Genomic DNA, 22,776 nt, shown 5'->3' on the forward strand with positions numbered 1-22,776 from the left:
AGCACAAAGAAGTATTTCTTCATTATTAAAAATGAACAACCCATCCCTATCTCCAGAACAAGCCAGTACTGTCCATCGTTACCAAAGCCTGCAAAGCACAGAGATGATCCCATTAATGGAATATGTGTCTGTTCTGTATCATTACACAAACAAAACCATTCCAGGTTGCTTATAGCTGAGAATTCAAAGTCTGAGTTGAACCATTGTTTTGTTCCTTTAGTGGCAAGCTAAACTCAAAGGTTTAACTTCTCTGTGTTCTTCTTTAACTGCCTTGTGGATTGATGCATGATAGCTTGTTTCTGATGCATGTTCAACAACACCTAATAGTCCCAACCATGGACCGTATCCTTGCAGTGTTTAGTGATTTACCAATTGGGAACAAATTGACAGTGTCTGGTTGTTGAAGTGTGACATTGAAGTGACACACAGGGAACTAATGAGGGCACACAGATGAGTGAGAGTCTGTGGTATTAGCTTTTCAGGAGTACGTGTGTCTGCACCACGTGTCCACGTGCAGGTTAAGTTTGTTTGCCAAGACTTTGCTTACTATATTTTACTGAGAATATAGCCTTTTCACAACTTTACTTTTTTGAGAGAGAAATAAAGCAGCAAAAGAAATATGAGTGATTTATAGCTAACAGTGAACTCCTTAGCAAAAGCAAAATACTAGGACTTCACTGCTTGTAGGAGCCAGAGCCTCCTGTAGAGGTGGGACAGTATCTCCTCTTGTGGGACTGGACTCTTCTGAGGCAACTGCCAGTGCTTCCCTTCCCACAATCCAGGCATTCCATTGCTATGCCTCTCTGCATGGCTCTCCTGTTTCTCCTTTCCTCCTTGGCAGGAGTGTCCTTCTTCAGTAACTCATCCATGGGGAGATTCAGCTTAAGCACACTGTTGAGAAGTTTTGTAACATCACAGTCTTTGAATGCCTGCCTCCCACTGAAACTCCCATCATCCTAGCAAAAAATTGTTTGAAATCTTACTCTTGTTCCATTTTGTGTTGTGTTTTGTTTTGTTTTTCTTGTGGCAGGTGCCTGTACTGAAACCTATGGATTTGATGGTAGAAGTCACTCCCCGGAGAATCTTTGCTAATGGTCATACCTATCACGTCAACTCAATATCTGTCAACAGTGACTGTGAGACATACATGTCAGCAGATGATCTCAGGATTAACCTCTGGCATTTAGCAATCACAGATAGGAGCTTCAGTATCCTTTATTGTGGTTCCTTGCTCAGCGTTGATGGTATGCACGGAGCTTGAGAGAGCTGTTTGCAAATATTGTTCTGTAGATTTTAAAATACACCTTTACTTATCAGAATCCCTGAGGTATTTGTAACTGAAAATACTCAGATATAATAAGAGAGAGCTAAGAGGTTGCAAAAATCAGGGAATTTTATGTGAACAATAACAGTCTGGATGCGTTCCTCTGTGACCCAAGCTAGATTGTATGGTCCTGCTCTGGCAGGGGGGTTGGATTTGACGATCTCTTTGGGTCCCTTCCAACTGCTGATACCCTGTGATCCTGTGATCCTGTGTAATCTTGAAGTTAGCCAATGGCAAGTAAATAAGAATCTGATAGTAGCAGAATGATAACTATCCACCTAACTAGGATACTCTGTAGTGTTCCTGAAGATGTCTTATGCTGGGCTACTCCACCTTGGTTTTGCTGAGAGGTCAGTCCTTACCCTACCTATTCCACCTTGGTTTTGGTGAAAGTCAGTCCTTACCCTGACCATCCCCTGTGTTCTCCATCATTGTGCTTCCCAGAACCATAATGCCTGAGATGTGCACTGTTTGGGAGTAAGGCTGAGCTATTTGTGTGAGTTGTTTTGTCTGGGATTAATGCAGTCATTGCTGTATCAAGCATCATCCTGAAAGGAGTATTGTGGGGTTACTCCAGTCATTTGTGAGCCCTTGTACTGCAACAGGATGACTTAGAAGAGGAGCAAAAAGAGATGTAGCCAAGAAAAGTGGTCCTCTGTGTTTTCTAGAATACAAAGGAATCAGTGAGAAGATAAATAGGTTCTGAGGCCATCTCACAATTTGGTGTTCCTTTGGTGATTTAATTAAAAACAAATCATATTTCAGGAGGAGTTAGAAGAACATGTGGATTTATACGAAGGACTGTTGGACATCACAGTGAAGTTATCCTGCTGGGGGCAAATTCATAAATGGCAGTGCCATTTTGAGGAGGTGTTCTCCCTGTCATTGGTGATTGTTTGTATTTCTTCCTTCAGAGGTCAGATAATCTGTGGAGCTTAACCCATGCTTTGTTAATGTCACAGGAAATGTTTATATTAAATCAAACAACTCTTAATGTCCTTAAACTGCTTTTGCATGGTCAAGTGACAGGTGCTTTTCCCCTGGGGACTGTAGGGATTATCTCCATAATTTGTTTCCAAAGTCATATTGTCTCATCAGTCTTCCCACAGCTTTCTTTTTGTCCACACAGGGCTGTGTAAGTTCTTGTGGAATTGCAGGGGCACATTTTCCACTGTATTTCAACATCTGATCCATAAGGAAACTGCATTTTTGTCTTACAGAAAACATAGTTCTGGAAAAGTCTCCTGGAAGCAGATGAGCTTCTGGTAAAACTGTTGTATGTGCTGGTTGCAATTACAACTGGATAGAGTTTAAATTATAAATTAGCATTGCAGGGCTTTATGCCTTCTGTAGCATGCTTAGGGGGACAGGCAGGAGGAGGCTCAGGCTGTTTGAAAAAATGCTTGCTTCACATCTTTTTTACTAGCTGCAAAATGGAAATGAAGTACCTTGCTGTTTTACATGCAAGGCTTGATTCCTTGAAATACATGTTTCAAACAATAAATAGAAAACATTTTGGTTTGAAGTGGCATTTGTTAATAAGGGATCTGGCAGTGATGTGTATTTGTCTGACTATCCCTCAGAGGCAGCACTGCTACATATAATGAACTACAATCTGTTTACCCAAGAGGCTGGATGTGACAATGACACAGGCAACAAATACAGTGCTAGAGTTGCTGGACATTCAGCTCCTGTTTGAACATCTTTACAAATTGTATGGAAAACTCTGGAGAAAGAATGGATTAGCAGTAGTCTGCCAGACTGTTTTTCAAGTTAAGTACTTTGTCTTGTAGAATTTCATTTGGGAACAGTTGGGTTACAACCATTTTAGCAGTCTGACAAATCACCAGGAATTGTTCATTTTCTCTGAAAATGGAAAGACAAAGCAATGCAGATCTGAAGTTAATTCCCCTCCTGTCTCCTTTTGGAAAACATTCTAAATCAGCTTTGCAGAATTTGACCAGAGTGTTTGCCTTAGGTAAAGCCTTAGGCAAATAAAATATAATTAGTGGTTTTCTGGTTTGCTTTGGTATTAGCATAAACATTAACTGGGGTAAAAAGAGCACGAGTGAGTTTTATGCTATGACTGTGTAAATTTTCATGAAGAATATGCAAGACTTCTGTACATTGCTTCCTACTTGCCAGCAGGTTTGCTCAGTATCATTTGGGCAGGAGGAGGCAAGGAAGAGGAGGAGGTGAGAGAAAAGGAAGGGGGAAGGTAAGCTGAATAAATAATTGCATATCTGAGGCTTTTCTTCACCAAAAGGTTTGATGTGTTTGGTTGTGTTATGGAGAACGAAAGTCTGTCCTTAATTAAGGAAGATACTCTTCACTGGAAAAAAAAAAAGGCAAAGTAAACTCTGCTGTATTTATTATTGTTTGGTCTGAAATGGCTTAGCAATATTGCTCATAGCTTAAGCCTTTAGATAAGTCATCTTGGGTGTAGTGAATGAGAAAACAGGACTGCTGGAGGCATACTGATAAGGCTTACTTCACATCAGCAGCAATCTTTGGACTATCTAGCTGTACTAAATATTCTTTATGAGAATATATTTGGATTGCTCACACAACTATGTAGCTCATAGCACTTGAACTCCCTTCATTTCCTGGTAGCACACTATTTCACTCTAGAGGCTGTCATGGCATTGCTATGGAAACAACATCACCATTTCCAGCATTTACTCATCTTGAGACTCATCTTGACTAAAATACTAATTTCTCAGTCAGATCAATATAGTCCAGGGTTATCCTGTTTTAATAAAAAATTCCTTCTTCTCCCTCCCAAAAGGGTTAAGCTAATTAGCAAATTACCATAGGGCCTTCTTACAGTCTAATGTATTCCAGTATTTGAAGCATCATGGATAGTCAGATCGTTAGGCACCATATCTTGGGGAAATTAGTTTCCTTAAGAAGTAAACAAAAACAACAAAAAGAGAAGCAATAGGAAAACCAAAATAGCATGGTACAGTGATGGAGACCAAATCTGTGGCAACACTCTGTGCACCTGAATATGTGGTATGTTCAGGACATATATAGTGCTCTGGGAGCAGCCCCCAGACCAGGAAAGAGGGCTAGCCTTACAAAATTCCTGTTCAATGCTTCAGTGCTATGCATTTGAATACTAAGCTGAAAGTATATCTGCAGTATTCTCCTGGCAGTTGTGGAGCTGTAAGCTGGCAAATTTATGCCCTTGAGTGAATAAGGTTGCTTCTATAAAAATTCCTCAGGCAGGATGAATGTGCACAAGCTGTGTGCACAAGGATGCGTTTTCTGTGCTCTGTGTGAGGACCTGCCGCCACCCCCACCACAGCACTGTGTTCCTCAAGCATACACTTTCTGTTTGGGGAGATGGCAGACATTATTCCTTTTATTTTGAGAGCCCTGTCTAATACATTTTAGCATGTCCTATTTTATCAAGAGATATTCTGCCAATCTGCATCATGTATTTAAAAGATATGTATTTTGTCATGGAGTCACATTCTAGCCGCGCTGCTCCTGGCAACATTTGGGTAGTTCTTCCTCTAATTTGTGGTGTTCTTTTAATCTTTGCTTCTCAGAATCTCTCCTTCTCCCATGTGCCCTGTTGTCTCTGTCTCTCTCTCCCCTTTAAAGGAAAATGAAGATGCCTGCAGAGCTGAAATCAGGTCTGCAAGTTAGAAGCAGAGGATTGCAGTGGTGCTGCTTACTCTGTTTTCATGGTTTGATGAGCTTTTCTAAAGTGTACCTATTGAGAATTGATTGCTTTGCTTTTCTAATTAAAACACTCCTATGTAAACAACTGAAGGGGGGAAGGAAAAAAAAAAAAGGCAATTTTCAACAATCTGATTAGATTCTAGATTGATGTAATGCACTCTGTAGTCTCCAGTTCTTTTCAACAAGGGAATAGTGACTGGCCTTCTAGCAAAAGTAGAATTGACTGTAGAAAAAATAAAGAATTTGACACTTAGCTCACATGTGAGTGCTCTCAACTGGAGGCTCTCTATGCATTTTGAAAATTTTATAAGATTGGACTAGACTTCTTATGCTTTTTCCATTCTGACTTAAAGCTTAACACATACATAAAGTCTGTAAATGGTGGCCTGAGCTGGGCTCTGCTATACAGCACTTTTTGGACTACTTTAGTTAGTATTGACTTGGAAAAGCAAGTGTGATTATAGTATTTGATCTGATTGCAGTGGTTACTGAAGAAGAAAGAATGTTTTAGTACTATCAAGGTGAGGTACATATAGGATATTTATTGTCTAAAGTACTGACCCACCTGAATTCTGATACTCTCCTTTTATTTCCCTCTTGTTCAGAAATAAGTCCTTGATTGCATGGAAGTGAAAAAAGACCAACACAAACCAAACACCCCCCCCAACAAATAAACAAAACAAACCACTTTGTATTTTCTTTAGTTGTTGGGAGGACTTTCTCATTGTACTCAGAAATCATGGTATCTAAAATACAACCCACTGGGGAAATCAAAGCACAGATTTATAGTCAAGTGGGTTTAAAATAGGTTGCATTTCCAAGTAAGTTTATGCACCACCCTAGGAGATCCAAGAGCTAGAAAGGGCTCTGAGTCTCTGTTAACCAATGTAAGACTTAAAGTAAATTTAATCAATATTTTGGAAAACAAAAGCAAATGGATAGTGAAATGTCTTTTGGCCATTTTAATATCTCTTTAATGCATCTATTTGCATTTATATAATGTTTATAGCATGAAGCCTCCGACTGTGATGGTTTAAACAAAGTACAGTAACCGCTTTAGTTATGTTAAAGTATTAACTACATACCACATCCTATCTATGAGTACAAGAAAAGCTAGGCAGAGTGTCAGAATTGTGTATGCACTGTAAAAAGTATTTTAAGATATGTTAAACTGGAGGAAGAAAGACAGCTCTTAACAGAATAAAAGGCAATCATCATTTTAATGGAGCTGTTAAGGACTATTACAAGATATCAGTGACAAATAAAACTTGCTTTTTCTTTAAACTGCTTCAGATTCTGTAGGGGTCCCCCCTAATTGGGTATGTAATGCTAGATAAATAATAATTAAGAAGACTATGAAAGGAAAAAAGAGTTCTCAAACTGCTAGTCTGGGGACCGTGCTGGCTCTGTGGGTGTGTGATTAAACAATGCATCAAGCACCTGTTCCCTCTAACCACTCTAGTGAAACGTAGTGTAAAGAATTTTAAGCTTTAAACAAAATACCTCAGGTGAGCAGCAGAATAAGGAGTTTAGAAATGTGGTAGCTAGGAAAGTCTTTGATGTGTTTTTCTGCTTCCTTAATGTGTGTTTCTGCTGCCTGTTAGGAAGAATACAGTAGGGATTCTCTTATTAAAATCACACAAGAAATGTTTTTAGTGTCTGTTGAGGAGTAAAATTAGGAAAAAGGCAAGTATGTCTAAACATGAGTTATCATCTTCTCTGAACTGTGTAGACTCCTGATAGTAAATGGAGCCTTTAATGAACTCTCAGCAGACACATTTGTAAGAAATACTTTGTGTGTCCCTAGTGCAAAGTGCCAAGAGAGAGCTGCATTTCTGGGATCACCTAAATGACTTTGTCTTGTAGACAGACACAGCTTCTACAGCAGGCATTGAACTGGTTCTGCTTCTCTTGAGGTAAAACTATGTCCAGTTTGGATGCAATATGATTTCAGATGTGGTGGTCATCTGTTGTTGAATGTCTTAATTGAGCATCATTTTTAACCTTTTCGGAGCAGGACCAGTGTTTATGTTATCCTCTCTTCTCCCAGGCAAGCAGCACCAGAACAAGAGGACACAGTCTCAAGCTGCTCCAGGGGAGGTTTAGGCTGGATGTTAGGAAGAAGTTCTATACAGAGAGAGTGATTGCCCATTGGAATGGGCTGCCTGGGGAGGTGGTGGAGTCACCATCATTGGAGGTGTTCAGGAGACTTGATAGGGTGCTTGGTTGCATGGTTTAGTTGATTAGGTGGGTTGGTAGTTGGACACGATGATCTTGAAGGTCTCTTCCAACCTGGTTTATTCTATTCTATTCTATCCTGTGCACTGCAGTCTTTATAACCAACTGCTGCAATACAAAGCATAGATAATTATGACAGCAAGGCTGTGGGAGTAGGTACTGTAGTGACCTTAAGGATGGTCTCTTTGCAAGAAATACAGAGTCCCAGCATCTTTTAGGAGCCTTTAAATCTAGATTTAGGAAGCTTTGAAAACTATGAGTAAAATTGCAAAAGTGTTTCGAGCCTCTTTTTTGTTTTGTTTTGCCTTTTTGTTTGTTTTGTATTTTCTTGCCAGAGATACTTTATCATTCTTGTTGGAAACAACTGCACTTTAACTATTCTCATCACCTGAAATCGACTCCTGTCTCAGGAATCTGACTATCAACAAGTCAGAGAGAACTGGATGACAGACCACATTGAAGAGTCAAAAGAGTGATATCAGAGCAAGTTAAACAGTATTCCAGCACTGAACCACTGTCTGAGACCTTCCTGCCATACAGCTGAAATGTACATTGCAGCAAAAGCAAACAATACATGGCTGGAGTGTCAGACACCAGTGTCTTCAGGGCGTGGGATAGAGCTATGGAAATACTCCCTTCTAGCCATCCTCCAAAGACAAATAAATTGGAAGAGTTGAGCCTGGCTGTGAAAAACTAATTATAGCTGAGGCCTCTGCATTCTTGGCAAAGACCAGGCTCTTCCTTTTTCTGGAACTGTTCTTAAAGAAGTTAATTTAAGGTGATTTGAGCCTAGCTATAGCCTTGGGATAATTACTACAGTGCAGATTTATTGTTTAATAAAAATATTAATTTGTTAATCAGAATACATAATTTTCTCACTTATCACTCCTGTCCATACACAACTTGAATGAATAAGTATGTGATTATGTTATCCTTTTAATGGATTTCTTTATCTGCCCCTCTGTCTTCTCTAATGCAGTTGCCTCCAAGTAGAGACCCATGGCTATTGTTTCATTGCTTCAGAGGTAAGGAAAAACATAGCCAAAGACATTAAAATACTCTTGGTTTTTAAAACTGCATAGTGATTGCAAGAAAGGGAGCAAGGAAATGGACTAGAGTTGCAGCAAATGATAAAGCAAGGAAAATGAAATCCTCTGCCCTTAAAAGCCATCTCACAAGTGTCTAGTAGTACATTAAAGAACACAACTGGGATTTCCCTGTATTCATGTGTTTGCAGAGTGATCTAGGCAGCACAACTGCAGAAGATACTCAGAATGTTACAACAGATGCAGTTATCTTTTTTTCAGAGCTCTCCACAGAGCCAATTGCTTCCCAGTTTAATTGGAATTGTAGCAAACAGGTTACTATTTTGTACCACGAATGCTCTTTAAAGTATTACCTCAAGCCTTCTGAAGTTTATTGCTAACATGAGTGTTAGTGTCACCACTAACATTCCTTTCCTTTTTCAACTTGGTTTATTCCATCAGAATTTTCAGGTTTTCTCCAGAATCTGAAATCCTTAGCAAAGTATCTAAAATTGCACATAAAGATTCACATCCCGGAGCTGATACTCAGCTAAGCAGCACTTGTGTTTCAGTGTAATGTGGCTGCAGTCAATGAAGTTATTCCTGTGGAAATGGGTAACAGGATCCAGTCCAAGATTTATTGTCTTACTAATTTTATTTCTTCAGCTGATGAGTTTTAATCAGTATAGTGTCATTGAGCTAGCTTTTAAATTGCACGCTTCCATTTCCCTCTGGATTAATTTCTCACTGAAGCATTTTCAAACTGAGCCTTTCTCTATTGTCACAGGTGCAGGTGGTGTATCCAACTTGAAAAACACATATCATGAATTTATTGGGAGTGAGACAAAACCCCCCATTTACACAGTTCTAGGTACAATTATCCAAAAAGATAATGTATAAATAATTTAATCGGCTCTGCCAGAGGGGAGAATTCTCTTAAATGAGTCTAATTATTCTCATTCCCAAGTGAGTTTGGACTTGAAATTAACCTTGCAAAGCACAATCTCTTGCAGAGGTCTTTAAAACAAGAAGAAAATATAATTTGCTTTGCTCATTGGCTAACATTTTTTAGTTTGAAGAGTGTTACACTTAAGAACAGAGATGCCATGAAGATGCTGTTGTGGTCATCTCAGCTGTCGTGAATCTTGCAGGCTACATCTCTGTTCTGCTTCAGTCTTTAATGCCTGAGACCCTGGAAGTTTTTCTTCCTGTTGAACTAGTCAGGGTCCTTCTCATTAATGTAGATAGTTCTCTCTTCTCTGTTATAATACCCACTGGCAAGGACTGCACTTTAGTAATAGTCCTGCCCAAAAGGTTTTTAATTGGGTGTCTTACATAATTTAAACTAGATGATACGGCAAACTTTCCCTGTGGAGTTTCTCCTGAGAGCCGAGTCTGTTCCTTGCTTTCAGTTTGATATTGCTCATGTTCAGGGATTTCTTGGCAGAGCAAAGTTATTTGCAGTCAGAAATATCAGTGTGAATTCTGGATGTAAGTTTGTGTTAGCATTTTTAAGTGCCCGGTTTTCAGAACAGGGAGGTTTTGAAGACAGTTTTATTTGACTGCTTCCATAACAAGCATGCAGGGAAGGGGAGAGCCTTGTGCTCTAGAGGACATTTCTAACTAGCTACATTTTGCAATAAAAAAGAGCCCTTTGTGACTTAAATTGTGGCTTCAATTAAAATATGGAAGTATTCTGCTCTACAGGGGTACAAGTATGGCTGTATTGGAGTTTTCTGCAAGATGTATGGAAGAATAAATTGCATATAGGGAAGGAAAAATTCTCTAATGAATCTGTACCCTTCAGGTGGAAGTTCTGTGCCTGCCTTTTAATAGGCAGATCCTCCTCAGCTGCATGGGGTTTTAATAATTATCAAGAAGGTGTTTCTTGATGATACTGCATGTTAGTTATTCCTTTAAAAAAATAATAATTAAAAAAAGGCTATTTTATCTGTCCTTTCCTGCAAGTTATGTGGGAAACAACCCCTGGATACTTTTAAGGATAGAGTTTAGGAAGTTACATTTATTGCATTTCTCTTATGCTACTGGGGACTGGATTCTGCAAACCAAGTAGATTCTTCTCAGTGAATATGCAAATGTATCAACTAAATATGACTTTGCAGGCTTTTAGTGGTTGAGTACTGTGCACAGAAAAATGCAGATGTGCATTTATGAAGGCAGGTCTTCCTCTGTTGACTCATCCACTTTAATTTTGCTCTCAGCTGTGCATATGCAGATAATGATTTCTTTGCTTTTGAAAATTTGAATGTGCATATGGTTGTGACTGAAGCAGGTATGTGACTAGTGCCTCCAGATGAAAATGGCAGGTGTTCCGTTTAAAAAGACACCAACAAGCTGAAAGTTCAGTTCTTAAATAAATTAAAACACTCCAGTATCTAGATTCATTTTTCTCCCAGTAAATTTAATGGTTGCAATGCATGAACAAACCTGTGTGTGAGAAAGTTTGGACGTGACTTGCACCACTTTAAATAACTCTCCTTCCTGGCAGTGCTGGTTTACAGCTCTGTGGTTTCAACACTTATTCAAAGGTTGCTGCAACTACACAAGGAGATTTTTCTTTCTTTAACTCACCTACAGCAAAGTCTGTGATGTTTACTGAATGTAAGGCAACAAAAGCTATTTTGTATGTATTCCTTATGTTATTAGCAATCCCTTTATTTTGTGATTGCACAACACCTAACATGGTTGTCTGCAACTTGCCTTTCCACATAGTGTTCAGAGCCCATAGCAGTTTTTCCTCTTTACTGTATTTCATACTCCAGATATAAGAAAAATACCAATTGCCTGCCCCCCCCCCCCCCCCCAAAAAAAACCCCCACCAACCCAGCAACCTAAAACATCAACAACCTGTCAGAAGCCTTTGTATCATAATGGCACCATCTAAACACCTTCTGTGGAACTGTGTTGTTGCCAATCAAAATCAAGTCATTTAAATTTGTACTTTGGGCAAATTGCCACCAGTGTGAAGCTGTTGCCAGAGGTCCCAACTCCAGTATGATGTCTAAAACATCATTGTTAGAAAGACTGTGAAATTAAAAATGGAATTGAGCTGAAATTGCACTACTAAGTAATTTTCAAGTGTGGATCAATACCTTGCATTAACAGATATTAAGTCCAAAACAGCTTGAAGGAGCACACACTTATGCAGCAGTTTCTGGTTTGTGGTTCAGAGGATTGAAATGGTACAGACAATATAATTGCGACTCTCTGGGCTTTTAATATAACCCACACAGCACAGGCTTTTAGTGGAGCAGTGGGTGAATGCTGTGTGATAAAAAGCATTGACACCATGGCTATTAGAGGTACTTAGAATATAAATACTGGGTCATCTCTCTGCCTAAGGTAAAACACTGGAATTTGAAGAAAAGGCCAAATCCATTAACCTATTGACAATCCATTCCAGAAACTGACAACAAGTCTGAAAGCCAGAGATTCAGAAGTTGGACCTTATTCAGTGGTGTCCTTACTGCCATGACATGCCTGCTGTAGAATTGTCATTTAGCAGTGAAAACATAGGGTTTCCACTTTAAGAAAGAAGAAGAAAGGATAAAGTGGATGATTATTTAAAAGTTAGGGCTTGCTTCTTTCTTTATAATTAAGACTGACATAATCACATCATGATGATATCAAGCATACTAAGGCCAGATTCTGTTCCTGCTCCCCTGATCTATGCAACATGGAAGAAAACTACAGCCATTTGGAATTCATTCCCTCAGCTGGCACATGGTATAGGAATGATAAAACCACCACGTAGGAAGTGTAAAACTGGTAGAGCTTGATTTGTAAGCAGCACGGTTCCCTCCTTGTAATGAAAATAGCCTGCACTAAATGACTAACAGAGGAAACCACTCAGAGAAATTCTGATATTAAAAGTGTAGAGCCTCAGCAGGACCACAGTAATCAATTACCCTAAACTGAAGCCCTGGCAGCTTCTATGAATTGCTATTGATTTCAGCTACTAGTCAGGGAATCTTTCTAGGACTATGTTAGAATGTGGGTGTGAGATGCAGACAAAATTAGGAGCTGGAAGAAACCGGTGTGGAAAACAGGGAACAGCCAGATTTGGGGAGATATGCAGAAGGGTGGTTTTTTGTGATAGTGCTTAAAAATTGCTATACCCAAGTCCCACACAGTGGTAAAAATGGAAGTATCACATCAGGACATATTGAAATAAGAAAGATGAGAATTTTAGGTTTCTTATGAAGTTAGTATGGAAAATTCTGTCTGGCTTTCTTTAGAATGCCTCCATCCTCCATTGCAGTTGCATAAAGGGGAGCTAAGTTAATTTCCACCCCCCCTGTAGCTTTCATCTGACTGTACCAATTATTTCCTTCTTGCTGTGAGCCCTCAAATCATATGAAAAATTATTCCAAAATAATGATACAAGATTCAGTCCTCTATATACTCTAGCTTCTGAGTTACAAGTTTGTTGTCTATGAAATTCAGTCTCTTAGAGAATTCCTTGATGGTTTCAGCAAGACAAAGCAGCTGGTTTTTTATGCATACTGTTCACTTCAAAGAGAATTTAATCTGTTTTGAGGAGACTGCTATGTTTCTATTATCATACATGGAATTTCATTCTGGAACCTTTTTGGCTCGTCACAAACTCTATTTATTTTCCACACTCTCCTTATATGTGTTTTGGCATGAGCATAAAGCAGGCATGTTCATTTGTATTCTAGTTGATCAAGTGGAGGAGAGCTGATTTAATGTGAATTTTGGATCAAGGTGAGGGTCATCTTTGTAACCTGTGCTAAAAGGGACTTTATGAAGTGACTTCTCCCAGAGGAGGATATTTCTGTTAGATCAGTGGCCCAGAAACAGAGGAACAAATCATCCTCCTGTCATCCTCGTTTTAATATCAGCTTCACAACAGCAGCACAACATGCCGGATTAGAACCAAACATGCCATATAACTGAATCTCAGATCACATCCCTCACACTGTATCACTGCAGGTTGATAATCATGCCTTTGCTTATGTTCTTTTCTCTCCCACTGTTTTACTTCCCTCCCTCAGATCATTCCCTAAAGCCTTCTTTCTCCTCCCTATCAGGTCCATCTGCCTGCTTACTCCCCTATGTTAACCTCTGTTCTTTAGTAATCTGGGGAAAGCAACATAGGCAGTCTTAGTCAAAGGTTACATTGCCTTCAAGTGTCTTTGTTGCCTTTCCCTACATTAATTCCTGGTTATACCAACTCCCACCATCATGGTCTCCAAGCATACTAAACTTTCCATTTCCTTTCTGCTGTGGAAAGCATCTAGAAAAATCTGATGGCCTCTTCATAACCTTATCACATTTCACTGTGCCAAGCAATGGAGGGGATACCTGTTATATAAAATGGCAAACAGCTGGGTGAAGAGAGACAGACCTGTTCTATTTTTTGCAAGCAAGAAGGCATTTTCACCAATGCATTCCAGCTCATCTCTGGCAAGGTTCAGCCTTCCCTCAACACCGGGATCTCGGAACTTTCTAAATGCCTCGTTCTTGGCAGGCATGCTTGGGAGTCAAAGCAGTGTGAAGGTCCTGTTCATTTTCTTAGGGGAAATTCCTACCCTCTTCAGGCAGAGGAACACCAGCTTTTCCAGTGTATCAGAAATGTGTCCTAGTGCACTACCACCCGGGAACACTGTGGTGTTTCTTTCCAAGATGGCTTTTATTCTGTTTTGTCCACACTCTGAAAATGCCCCATACTGCATGTGGTACAACAGGAGTCAGATGTGACTGGTATTTCAGATGTGAGTGAACTGGGGGAGAGGGACCATGCCCCATTCAAGACAGCCCTCCAGATGATACAGTTGCAAAGGAAGCCATTAGCATAGGAGGAAACTCTGCAGATCTGTGCCATTAGAATACTGTACCCTTTAGGAATGGAATTGTCATCCAGTCAGTTTGTGCCAGATTCCATCTTCTTTGAGCTCTTCTAGTTCACCAAAGGGCCTGTTTCTGAAGCATGTTGTCTGGTCCAATTTCAGAAAGTATTTTCCTGCCATGTGATGTTGAGCTTAAGAGGAAGAGTAAGACACAAAGGAGGAAAAGGAAAAATAGAAATGAGAAATATCCCAAGGGAGATGCTTGCCCTTACCACATTGTGCTAGTTTACATACAGTTCCCACACATCACATGTCAAGCTGTACTTGATTGTTTTCAAATAGAGGAGGAAAATCATAAGAGGAGGAAACTGTTCTTTTGTGTGACATCTTCTTCTTTTGATACATTGGGTTCTGTAGTTGTCAAAGCAAAGGCTGTTTTCCCATCTATTATTGCAAATACAGTTGGGGTAAATCTCTTCTCCACATCTATTCCCTAGATTGTTCACTTCAATACAAGTGTTATTGTTATGTTGTTGGGTTTTTTTCCTAACTCTAACAAAATGATGAATTTTCAATGGTGCATTTTCCCTATGATCCTCAGTAGGTAATGAGGTTCTTTCTCAGTGGAGATTTAGATCACATCTGGAAATGCAGTCTGTTTCAAGTATTTTCTGCTTTTCTGGCAGGAGAATGGAATATTTAATTTCATTATTCAGAATGGGGTTATTCATTTCATGCAATGAGGGGAAATTCATCAGTATTGTCTTCAGCATCCAGAAAAATGATACTTCCCATGACTGTTTCACATACTCTATTTATATTTTATATCTTTCTCATCACTCAGCAATTATTCACCCCTCTGCTGAGAGCTGAAGTTCTTGTATTGAGTTACTGTAATTTCTCTGAACTCCACAAAGCAATTCAATCACTGAAAGCAATTGCTTTTGCTTAAGGATATGTCTTGAGACAGATTCACCAAATACAAATAACAAATAAAGGTTATTTACAAATAAAGGATATTTTTTCCTTTCTTGTTGATTCCCCAGAATGCCTTCTATAAAAGGGGTAAATCAATGTTGCTACATCTTAACATTCATTGCACTGATATCAGGCACAAGGTATTCTTAGAGATAGATGCCAATGTGATAGTGCAAGTAAGTGGGAATGCAGCTCAAATGCAACATTAGTTCATGCCCAGTTGTTACTAAATGTCATAAGATATTAATAGTTTTGCTGATACTTTCCATTTTAAACCACTTGTTTCAACAAAAAATGAATAAATCAGTGTGGTGTGTTTGTCTCTACAAAGGCGTTAAGATAATTATCTCTGAATCTTTTGTGTTATGTTAAATTTCAATGTGGTGACCCAGATCTGCCTTTTTTGGGGGAAAGATCAAAGTAGGGAGTGTAAAGGTAGTGATAGGCTGTACCCCCATTCCCAAAGAAATCAATTAAAGGTCTTCCATTTGAGAGGTGGGCGCAGTGGGAACAGAAACAGGCTTAGTATCATGATATGTGATTTCTCTTGCCATCAGTAAAACAGATTTTCTCATTTATCTTATCCTCTGAGATGTTTAACTTTTGAACATCAGCTGATTCAATTTTTATGTTTGGGGAATCCAGGCAGTGAGGTGATTTGTGTTTAGGGCACTGAAGTGGGACTCAGTAGAATCTGGGTTTGTTCTGTCATGCATTTCCCATGTGATCTTATGCAAATCCTTTATTGCCTCTCGCACAGCCTCATCAGCAGAATGGGGAACTGTTCCTCCTCTTGTTCAGAGGATTTGTTAACATTTGGATGGCTTATCTACAGTGGATGGCTGAGGGCCATATGAAAATGTGCAATCTTATTTAAATGTACTGCTTTACATATATATCCTTCTTTCATTTTATGCTTCTACACCTACTGCTTTCTTTCAGTCCCCTCATGGGACTCCTCCTTTCATTCTTTTCTTTATAAGCAATCTTCCACAGGCTGGCTGTCTCCTCCAAGTAAAGGCTAATTGGGTCCTGGTTATTAAGCCCACCAAGGCAGGTAATATTTATGAGTGGATATATATGTGCTGGAGAAGCACAAAGTGAGCTGTACTTCATGTGGATAATCTCTGGTGATCCAGCTGACAGGTTTATGCTTGGGACACTAGATCTTTGATGTATTTTTTGTTCCAGGTATGTCTGCTTAAAGGATTCAGAGGTACAGTTCTGAGAGTGGATTTCAGCAGCGAACGTCGTTTACCTAAAACCCCAAGAATGCCATTGCAGACACTCCTTCTGCCAGTATTCAGATAGCAAAACCAATACTGTGCACAATTTTAGAAAGAAAGCTATTGTATTAGTATATATTCACACAAAACTGTTTGTGTAAATGCTTGTTTGACACTTTCACCTTTGCCAAAAAAAAAGTACATTTATTGATTGAGGCTTTTAGCTTAAGCTACATTTATTTGTTTTTTAGCTTAAATTACATGATCATAAAAGCCAGTGAGCAGATCTGAGCTGTACACTGTTCCCTGTCAGTCACTATTATCTGGAATAGAGCAGTTGTTCCAACAGCCACTACAGGACATACAGTTACCTGCCCCCTGGTAGTTTTATTGAAGGTGAGAATGCTAAATCCCCTGGAATACTCTTCCATTGATGTCTGCGCAGCATGGACAAATGTTGGCCTACTAATAACATCTGCTGTACACCCATTGTTGACTAGCAGCTTTTTGAGTTTGGTGTAGATGGGGCAGATGTGGAAATTTCAAGACATCCTCCTACTGCAAAATGAATGAGTTTGTGTTTGTCTAAAAGCATTAAATGTGTGGCCATTTAGATAATCCTCCTTCCTTCCTGAAGGCAGTAAGAGTCACAGCATTTTCCTTAACGAAGCTTCCATTCAGACATTGTAGATATAAAGCCAGCCAATATGGAGGACCTGACAGAAGTGATTACAGCCTCTGAGTTTCATCCCCATCACTGCAATCTCTTTGTCTACAGCAGCAGCAAAGGATCCCTGAGACTCTGTGACATGAGGGCATCAGCTCTCTGTGACAAACATTCCAAGCGTAAGTCCTTGTTTTGTCGAACCTTGGGTGTGCTGCCTTCTCACTTACAGGCATAACTGAAAACAGAACAGCACAAGGAGGAGGATTTTCTCATTTATACAAGTATTAGATAGGAACTCGATAACAGTCACGTCTGTGAGTGGTGGTCACCCTTGTGGGTTCTTATTGCAGCGATCAAAGATCTGACAGCTCTCCAGCTACAGGAAATATGGGGGTGGGGAGGAAGTATTTAAGTAAATTTTGTCATTTCAACTGCCTTCAAAGTTTAAAATCCATTTCTGGATTAAAAAATGTTGAGGTTCTTCCTAAAAATGTAGCCCAGCATTGCTCACATGCACTTTTTCAATAATATGTCTAGAGAGACAGTAAATAATACTGGGGAAAAAAATTGTTGGTGTGGAAGGTGTCATCTGTACTAAAGTGGATTTTATGTAGCCTGTGAGACTTTGAGTTGGAGCCACCAATTCATGACAGTTCATATCTGAAACCTATGTAGGAACAAGGAAATAAAATGTTAAATATGGGGTTGTCTTTGTTCTCAAAGTAAAGGATGTTCATAATGTTTTACTATCAACTCTTTATAGTCTAGAGAAAACAGTAATCTGGCAATGCTGGGCACTTTGCCTTGTGCAAACAGCCTGTTTATTCCTGACCTTCTGAGACTGAAAACCACAGACAAAGGCTTTATATCATGTGTCTGTGTCCTTTGAGGAGCTGAGAACCTAATGAATAAACTGTGGGGGCTATTCTTAAGCCACCTTCAGGACTGGAGCTTCCAGGACACTCCCATCTCGCAGCATTGGGTCTTCAACTTCTTTTGCAGTGTTGGAACATTGGGAAGGAAATGCAGGAGAAATTCTTTTAATGCCAGGGGCATGTAAAAGTTTTTTTTTCAGTCAGTTCCTAGCCGAACATTTTAAGGTAGGTGGATCTTATTAGTAGGGGTGGGAAGGGGAAAAGAAAATATTCAAAAGTTTGAGACAGAAGTGGTGCACAGATTTAGCACAGAAGCTATTTTTAAAACTAAAGTAACTACTGAAGAACCTATGACTAGGCCTTTTGGGCTGCAAGGAGAAATGCATGTGCTCTGAAACTCTTAGGATGTGGTCTCCAATTACAGAAAAGACCCTTTCAGGACAATTTCCTAAGCAGAGAAGTGTTTTACCCTTGTACTTGTAGGGGGAATTCAATACCATGAAGTGAAATGTGAGCATGACACAATCTGGTACATTGCTGTGAGTTATCCTGTCCCACTTAATTGTCTTGTTCCATAATACTTTCATTTCATCCTCCTAATAAGGCCTCTGTGTAAGTCAGTGCCAAATGCCAATCATGGCTTATTAAAACAAGGATACAGTAACTCTGGATGAAAGAAGGCATTTTATGCCAGAAGGGAGAGCAAGGTCTAATGGTCATTGATTAAACCCCATTTTCCAGATCTGTGAGTTAGAAAATAGCCATTTAATGTAGCATTGCTGCTCTGAACTCAAATCAAACTCAGTGAGAAGCTGAGTGTGTCTCCATACGCATGTACAATACAAAATGAGTACAGCAATGGCAGAACTTCCAAAGCATTAAAAGGAATTGGCCCACATGCTGCTGGTCGAAGTGGTATGAGCAGAGCCCTCAGAAGCAAGCAAAATTAATTAAATAGGGACAATGGTTTTAAACTAGAGCAGGGTAGATTTAGGTTAGGTCAGGAGGAAGTTCTTTACAATGAGAGTGGTGAAACACTAGAAAAGGTTGTCCAGAGAGGTGGTGGAGGCTTCATCCCTGGAGACATTTGAGATCAAACTTGTTGGGGCCCTGAGCAACCGGATCTAGTTAAAGATGTGTCTGCTGGCTGCAGGGCTGGGAGGCTGGACAAGATGACCTTGAGGAGTCCCTTCCAACCCTATGCATTCTATGATTCTATTCTATGTTACAAAGCCCATAGCAATGTAGAAGGAAATATCACAAATACAGGTCTGGGAAACCAGGTATTTGCATGGCTGTCTCTCTAGTTCTTTCACTGTGCATCTGACTCCTGATTAGAGTTGTTCTACACATGGTGCATACTCATGATCAGTATCCTACTCTCCTAGCTCAGCTCTCCACCTTTCCCCCAAACTGACTTCATGTCTCAACCAGCCCAGCTACAGTGACTTTACTAGTCACTGTAAATCCTCATGTTCTGCCATGCAGCCCTAATTTCTTAATTTGGGCAGTATTTCAGGTGCTGGTTTTAGATTGCAATGGATTTATGTATTTTCAGGGATAAAACATCCAGTGTAAAACTCACTAAAAATATCTGGATGCTGAGTGTATGCTGGTTACTTTTGAGTTTGCTCCTTTGTCTGACCCTACATTACCCAAATCCCTACAGCTGGGCTAAAGTCAGTTGCAGCTTTTGGAGGAGGGGCCCTTCCACTTGTACAAATGTCACTAAGAGTTACTGTGCCATACTGCGTAAATAAATTACATACTAATATCTGTAGTGTAAGTCACTAACACAGGATGTTAATAAATTACATTGTTCTTGAAGATTTCTGGCTTGCTGAACTAAGTGGCAAAATCTCTCCGTTCAGCATTAGTGACAGCAGCACTGCAAGTTTTCCCTTATAAATCTTTCATAGCTCTGATGTGGAAGAGACAAGAGATTTCTTCCATCTACTCATTCTTGGTGCCTATGCTGAGATTTATTACCAAGCTGCCAATTTGTGGGATGAGTTGTAATGGAGACCTTTGTCCCTTAGAAAAATGATCTCAGACCTCCAAGTCTACCCATGAGGCACTGAAAGAATATCAGGTCACTAGCTGGGTTTTAAATGGTCATTGAGATACTGATAAGGTGTGACAAAAAATTGTTGTTTTTTCTAATAGACTACCTGAAACTGCCTCTCTTTAATGGATCATGTAATGCTGGGTGAGCAATCAGAAGTAAAACAGATGGCTGTTACAAATAGATATCCAGGAAAGACCAATCTGTAACCATAGGGGAGATACATAAATAATACTGCTCCATGTTATCAGACTTCACAAGTAGTGGAAGAGAATTCCATCAAAATATTCTGGAGAGGAGGTGAAAAAGAGAGATGAATGTCCCTGGTTATTTAGAATATTAGAGGGATGGGAATAAGGAAGGTGTTTTTGCAGTCCATGGTGGGGCTATAGGTGAAGATTTAAAGCAGAGCTGAAAGTCAGACTCAAGCTGCAAGAAATAGGGAATTAATCTGAATTGTATGGAAGCTAGGGAAACTATATAGAAACTAACTGAATAGTATGGAAGCTATGGAAACTATAGTTTGGCAAAATGGAAACTTGAGTTTAACTCCCATTGATACTCTGTGTAAGAGCCTTGACATCTTAAAGTCATTGCATACTTCAGAAGCTGTCACCTAATTAAATAGTGTGCGTTGCTTCAAGGGCTTCTTTAGTGTTAATTTGTATTTGTAGACTAAACCCCTGTTTCTAATTATCCATTACCCATGTGCAAAATCTACAACAACATACTTCAAGGAAACAGAAGCTGCAGTTTTAAGTTCATTGCTCTGTGTGCTGTGGTGCTCTTTGAAATGCAGACTTTGAGGTTACATAGTGCAGTTAGCCTCTGTCACTGATGTTCATGCTTTCCATCCTCCTTGTGGACTTCACAGGCTTCTGACACCTGGATCTATAGCAGGAGCCTTTTTGAGCCCACCTCCCTTTGACCAAAGAAGCATTTGTAGATGACAGGCAATCCTAACAGCCATCTTCTCTGGACCCTCCCTGAAAAGGGCAAAGCATGTCAGCTGGTGCTTTCCCAGCTCCGTGGCATGAATAATCAATATCTTCAAAGTGTAAAATGGTCTTTGGAGCAATGCAGAGTGAATTTGGAGGTTGGGTTTTTGACCCAAAGTCACTACCCCAAGATCAGAGTGGATTCTTTCTCCTTTGAGAGTCCTTTTCCATATTTTCACTTGAAATCCAGGCATGAAAGAAATGCCAGCCCTTCCCCAAGGGTCAGTGCCACTCTCCTGTCATCTGGCATGTAACTCAATTGCATTATCTGCAAGTCTTTTTGAAACTACCTTTGATTTTAAAGCTAAGAATTGAGAACTGTGGAAGCAGCCAAAGCAAAAATCAAGGATAATCTACTTGAACATGTTAATTTTTTTAAATTAATTATATTTACTCCTTGTTTAAAGGAGGTTGGAATTTCAGAGACAAGACAGCTTTCAGACCTCTAGCTCTGAGTATGGATTATCTTTCATTTGCAACAGAGAAGAACCAGATGCACCAAAAAAGAAAAAAGAAAAAGCCTGTGACAGAATATCCCTGCTGGATTTGCTAATTAATATTGACCTTTCCAAATGAATGATGCTTATTGTGTGACTGGGAAGGAGACAACTTGTTTTTCTTTTATGTGAGCTCTATGTCTAAAGCACGCTTTTCATTTCTGCATCTGGTCTCACGTCAGGTTATCATCTGAGAGAGAGACAGCCACCAGTCTTCCTTTGTGCACTGGGAGGCCACTGTGGAAGTGAAGTCCACTTCAGGCCAAATCTGTACGGTTTCATGTGACAGGAGTGAAACTTATCTGAACCTCCATGATGACCTGACCCTGTGCTTTAAAGAAGGCTTGTTCTCCTTAGGCTAATTATGGATTTATTTTGTAAGCATGCACTACAAAAGCATGCATTCATTGCTGATTGTTATATCCCCAACGAAAAAACGTGCCTCTATCCTGATAATTTTGTAATGATGGCTGTCACTAAAGATCTGTTACAACAATTTCATGCATGCTAAGCTAGATCCTGGAAGGGATCCTTTCTCGTGCAGGAGTCCCATTGGAATTTGGCAAAGGCTTGCTTTTAGCATGGGCTCCAAAGCTTCCATTCCATCCAGTTTGGATGAATGTATAGTAAAGACATTTGAAACATGGCTAATGAAAATTCAAACCTGTTTCTACAGAAATGCAATTATGTCAATACAGCATTTCCTCAAGTTGTGCAAGATATGTTAAAATTAAATCAGAGGGGGAAAAAACCCACCCTGATTTATATACTTCTAGCTGTCAAATAGTAAGAGGAAAGAGAAAAGCCTGAAGCAATGGTTAAATGATTTATGATTGAAGAGGTGTTTCATTAACCCCTCTTCCCCAACCACACACAGATAAAGCAAATAATTGCTGTAAGATTGCTTTAATTATTCAGGCTATTAAAATTCCTGTCTTGTTTGCTTTATTTTTTAACAGCAACAACTCCTACTTTTCAGAATCTCTTGAAGCCACCATTATTCTTTCAAGATCCTGTTTCACTGAGGGAAAAACCCTCCCTTATCCCTAACCTTATATATCAAGAGTTCAAAGACTTATGCATGAATTTGGCTGCAGAGGAGTAGTAGTTTTATGTCCCATTAACTCCGTGGGATTGCTCATAACACATGGCATTAAACATGCACATAATTCTTCGTGAGACTGAGGTTTAAAGGGGCTTGATCTTAGCTCACTTCCTTGCTCTCTTTAGCATCATTTCTCTTTATTAACAAACTCACTGTCCAAGTCACATTAATATAAGCAACTCTGTAGTGAAGCTCCCCACCCACTGGTCTTTAGCTATTGATCTGGCTTTGCCTTTCAGCACTAATGCACT

General features: G+C 39.6%; 1 protein-coding gene across 8 annotated transcripts in view; it reads left to right on the forward strand.

Annotated features, from left to right (window-relative positions):
• Positions 1-22,776, forward strand: part of PPP2R2C (protein phosphatase 2 regulatory subunit Bgamma) — a 154,061-nt gene that overhangs the window by 112,818 nt on the left and 18,467 nt on the right. For all 8 annotated transcript variants that reach the window (XM_054172456.1, XM_054172462.1, XM_054172457.1 and 5 more), the window contains 2 exons: positions 1,031-1,208; positions 17,000-17,164. In XM_054172456.1, coding sequence (XP_054028431.1) covers positions 1,031-1,208; positions 17,000-17,164 — 343 coding nt within the window. The remainder of the gene's footprint in view (positions 1-1,030; positions 1,209-16,999; positions 17,165-22,776) is intronic.

Source organism: Dryobates pubescens, chromosome 23 (genome assembly GCF_014839835.1).
Source record: "Dryobates pubescens isolate bDryPub1 chromosome 23, bDryPub1.pri, whole genome shotgun sequence".
NCBI classification, from domain to species: Eukaryota; Metazoa; Chordata; class Aves; order Piciformes; family Picidae; genus Dryobates; species Dryobates pubescens.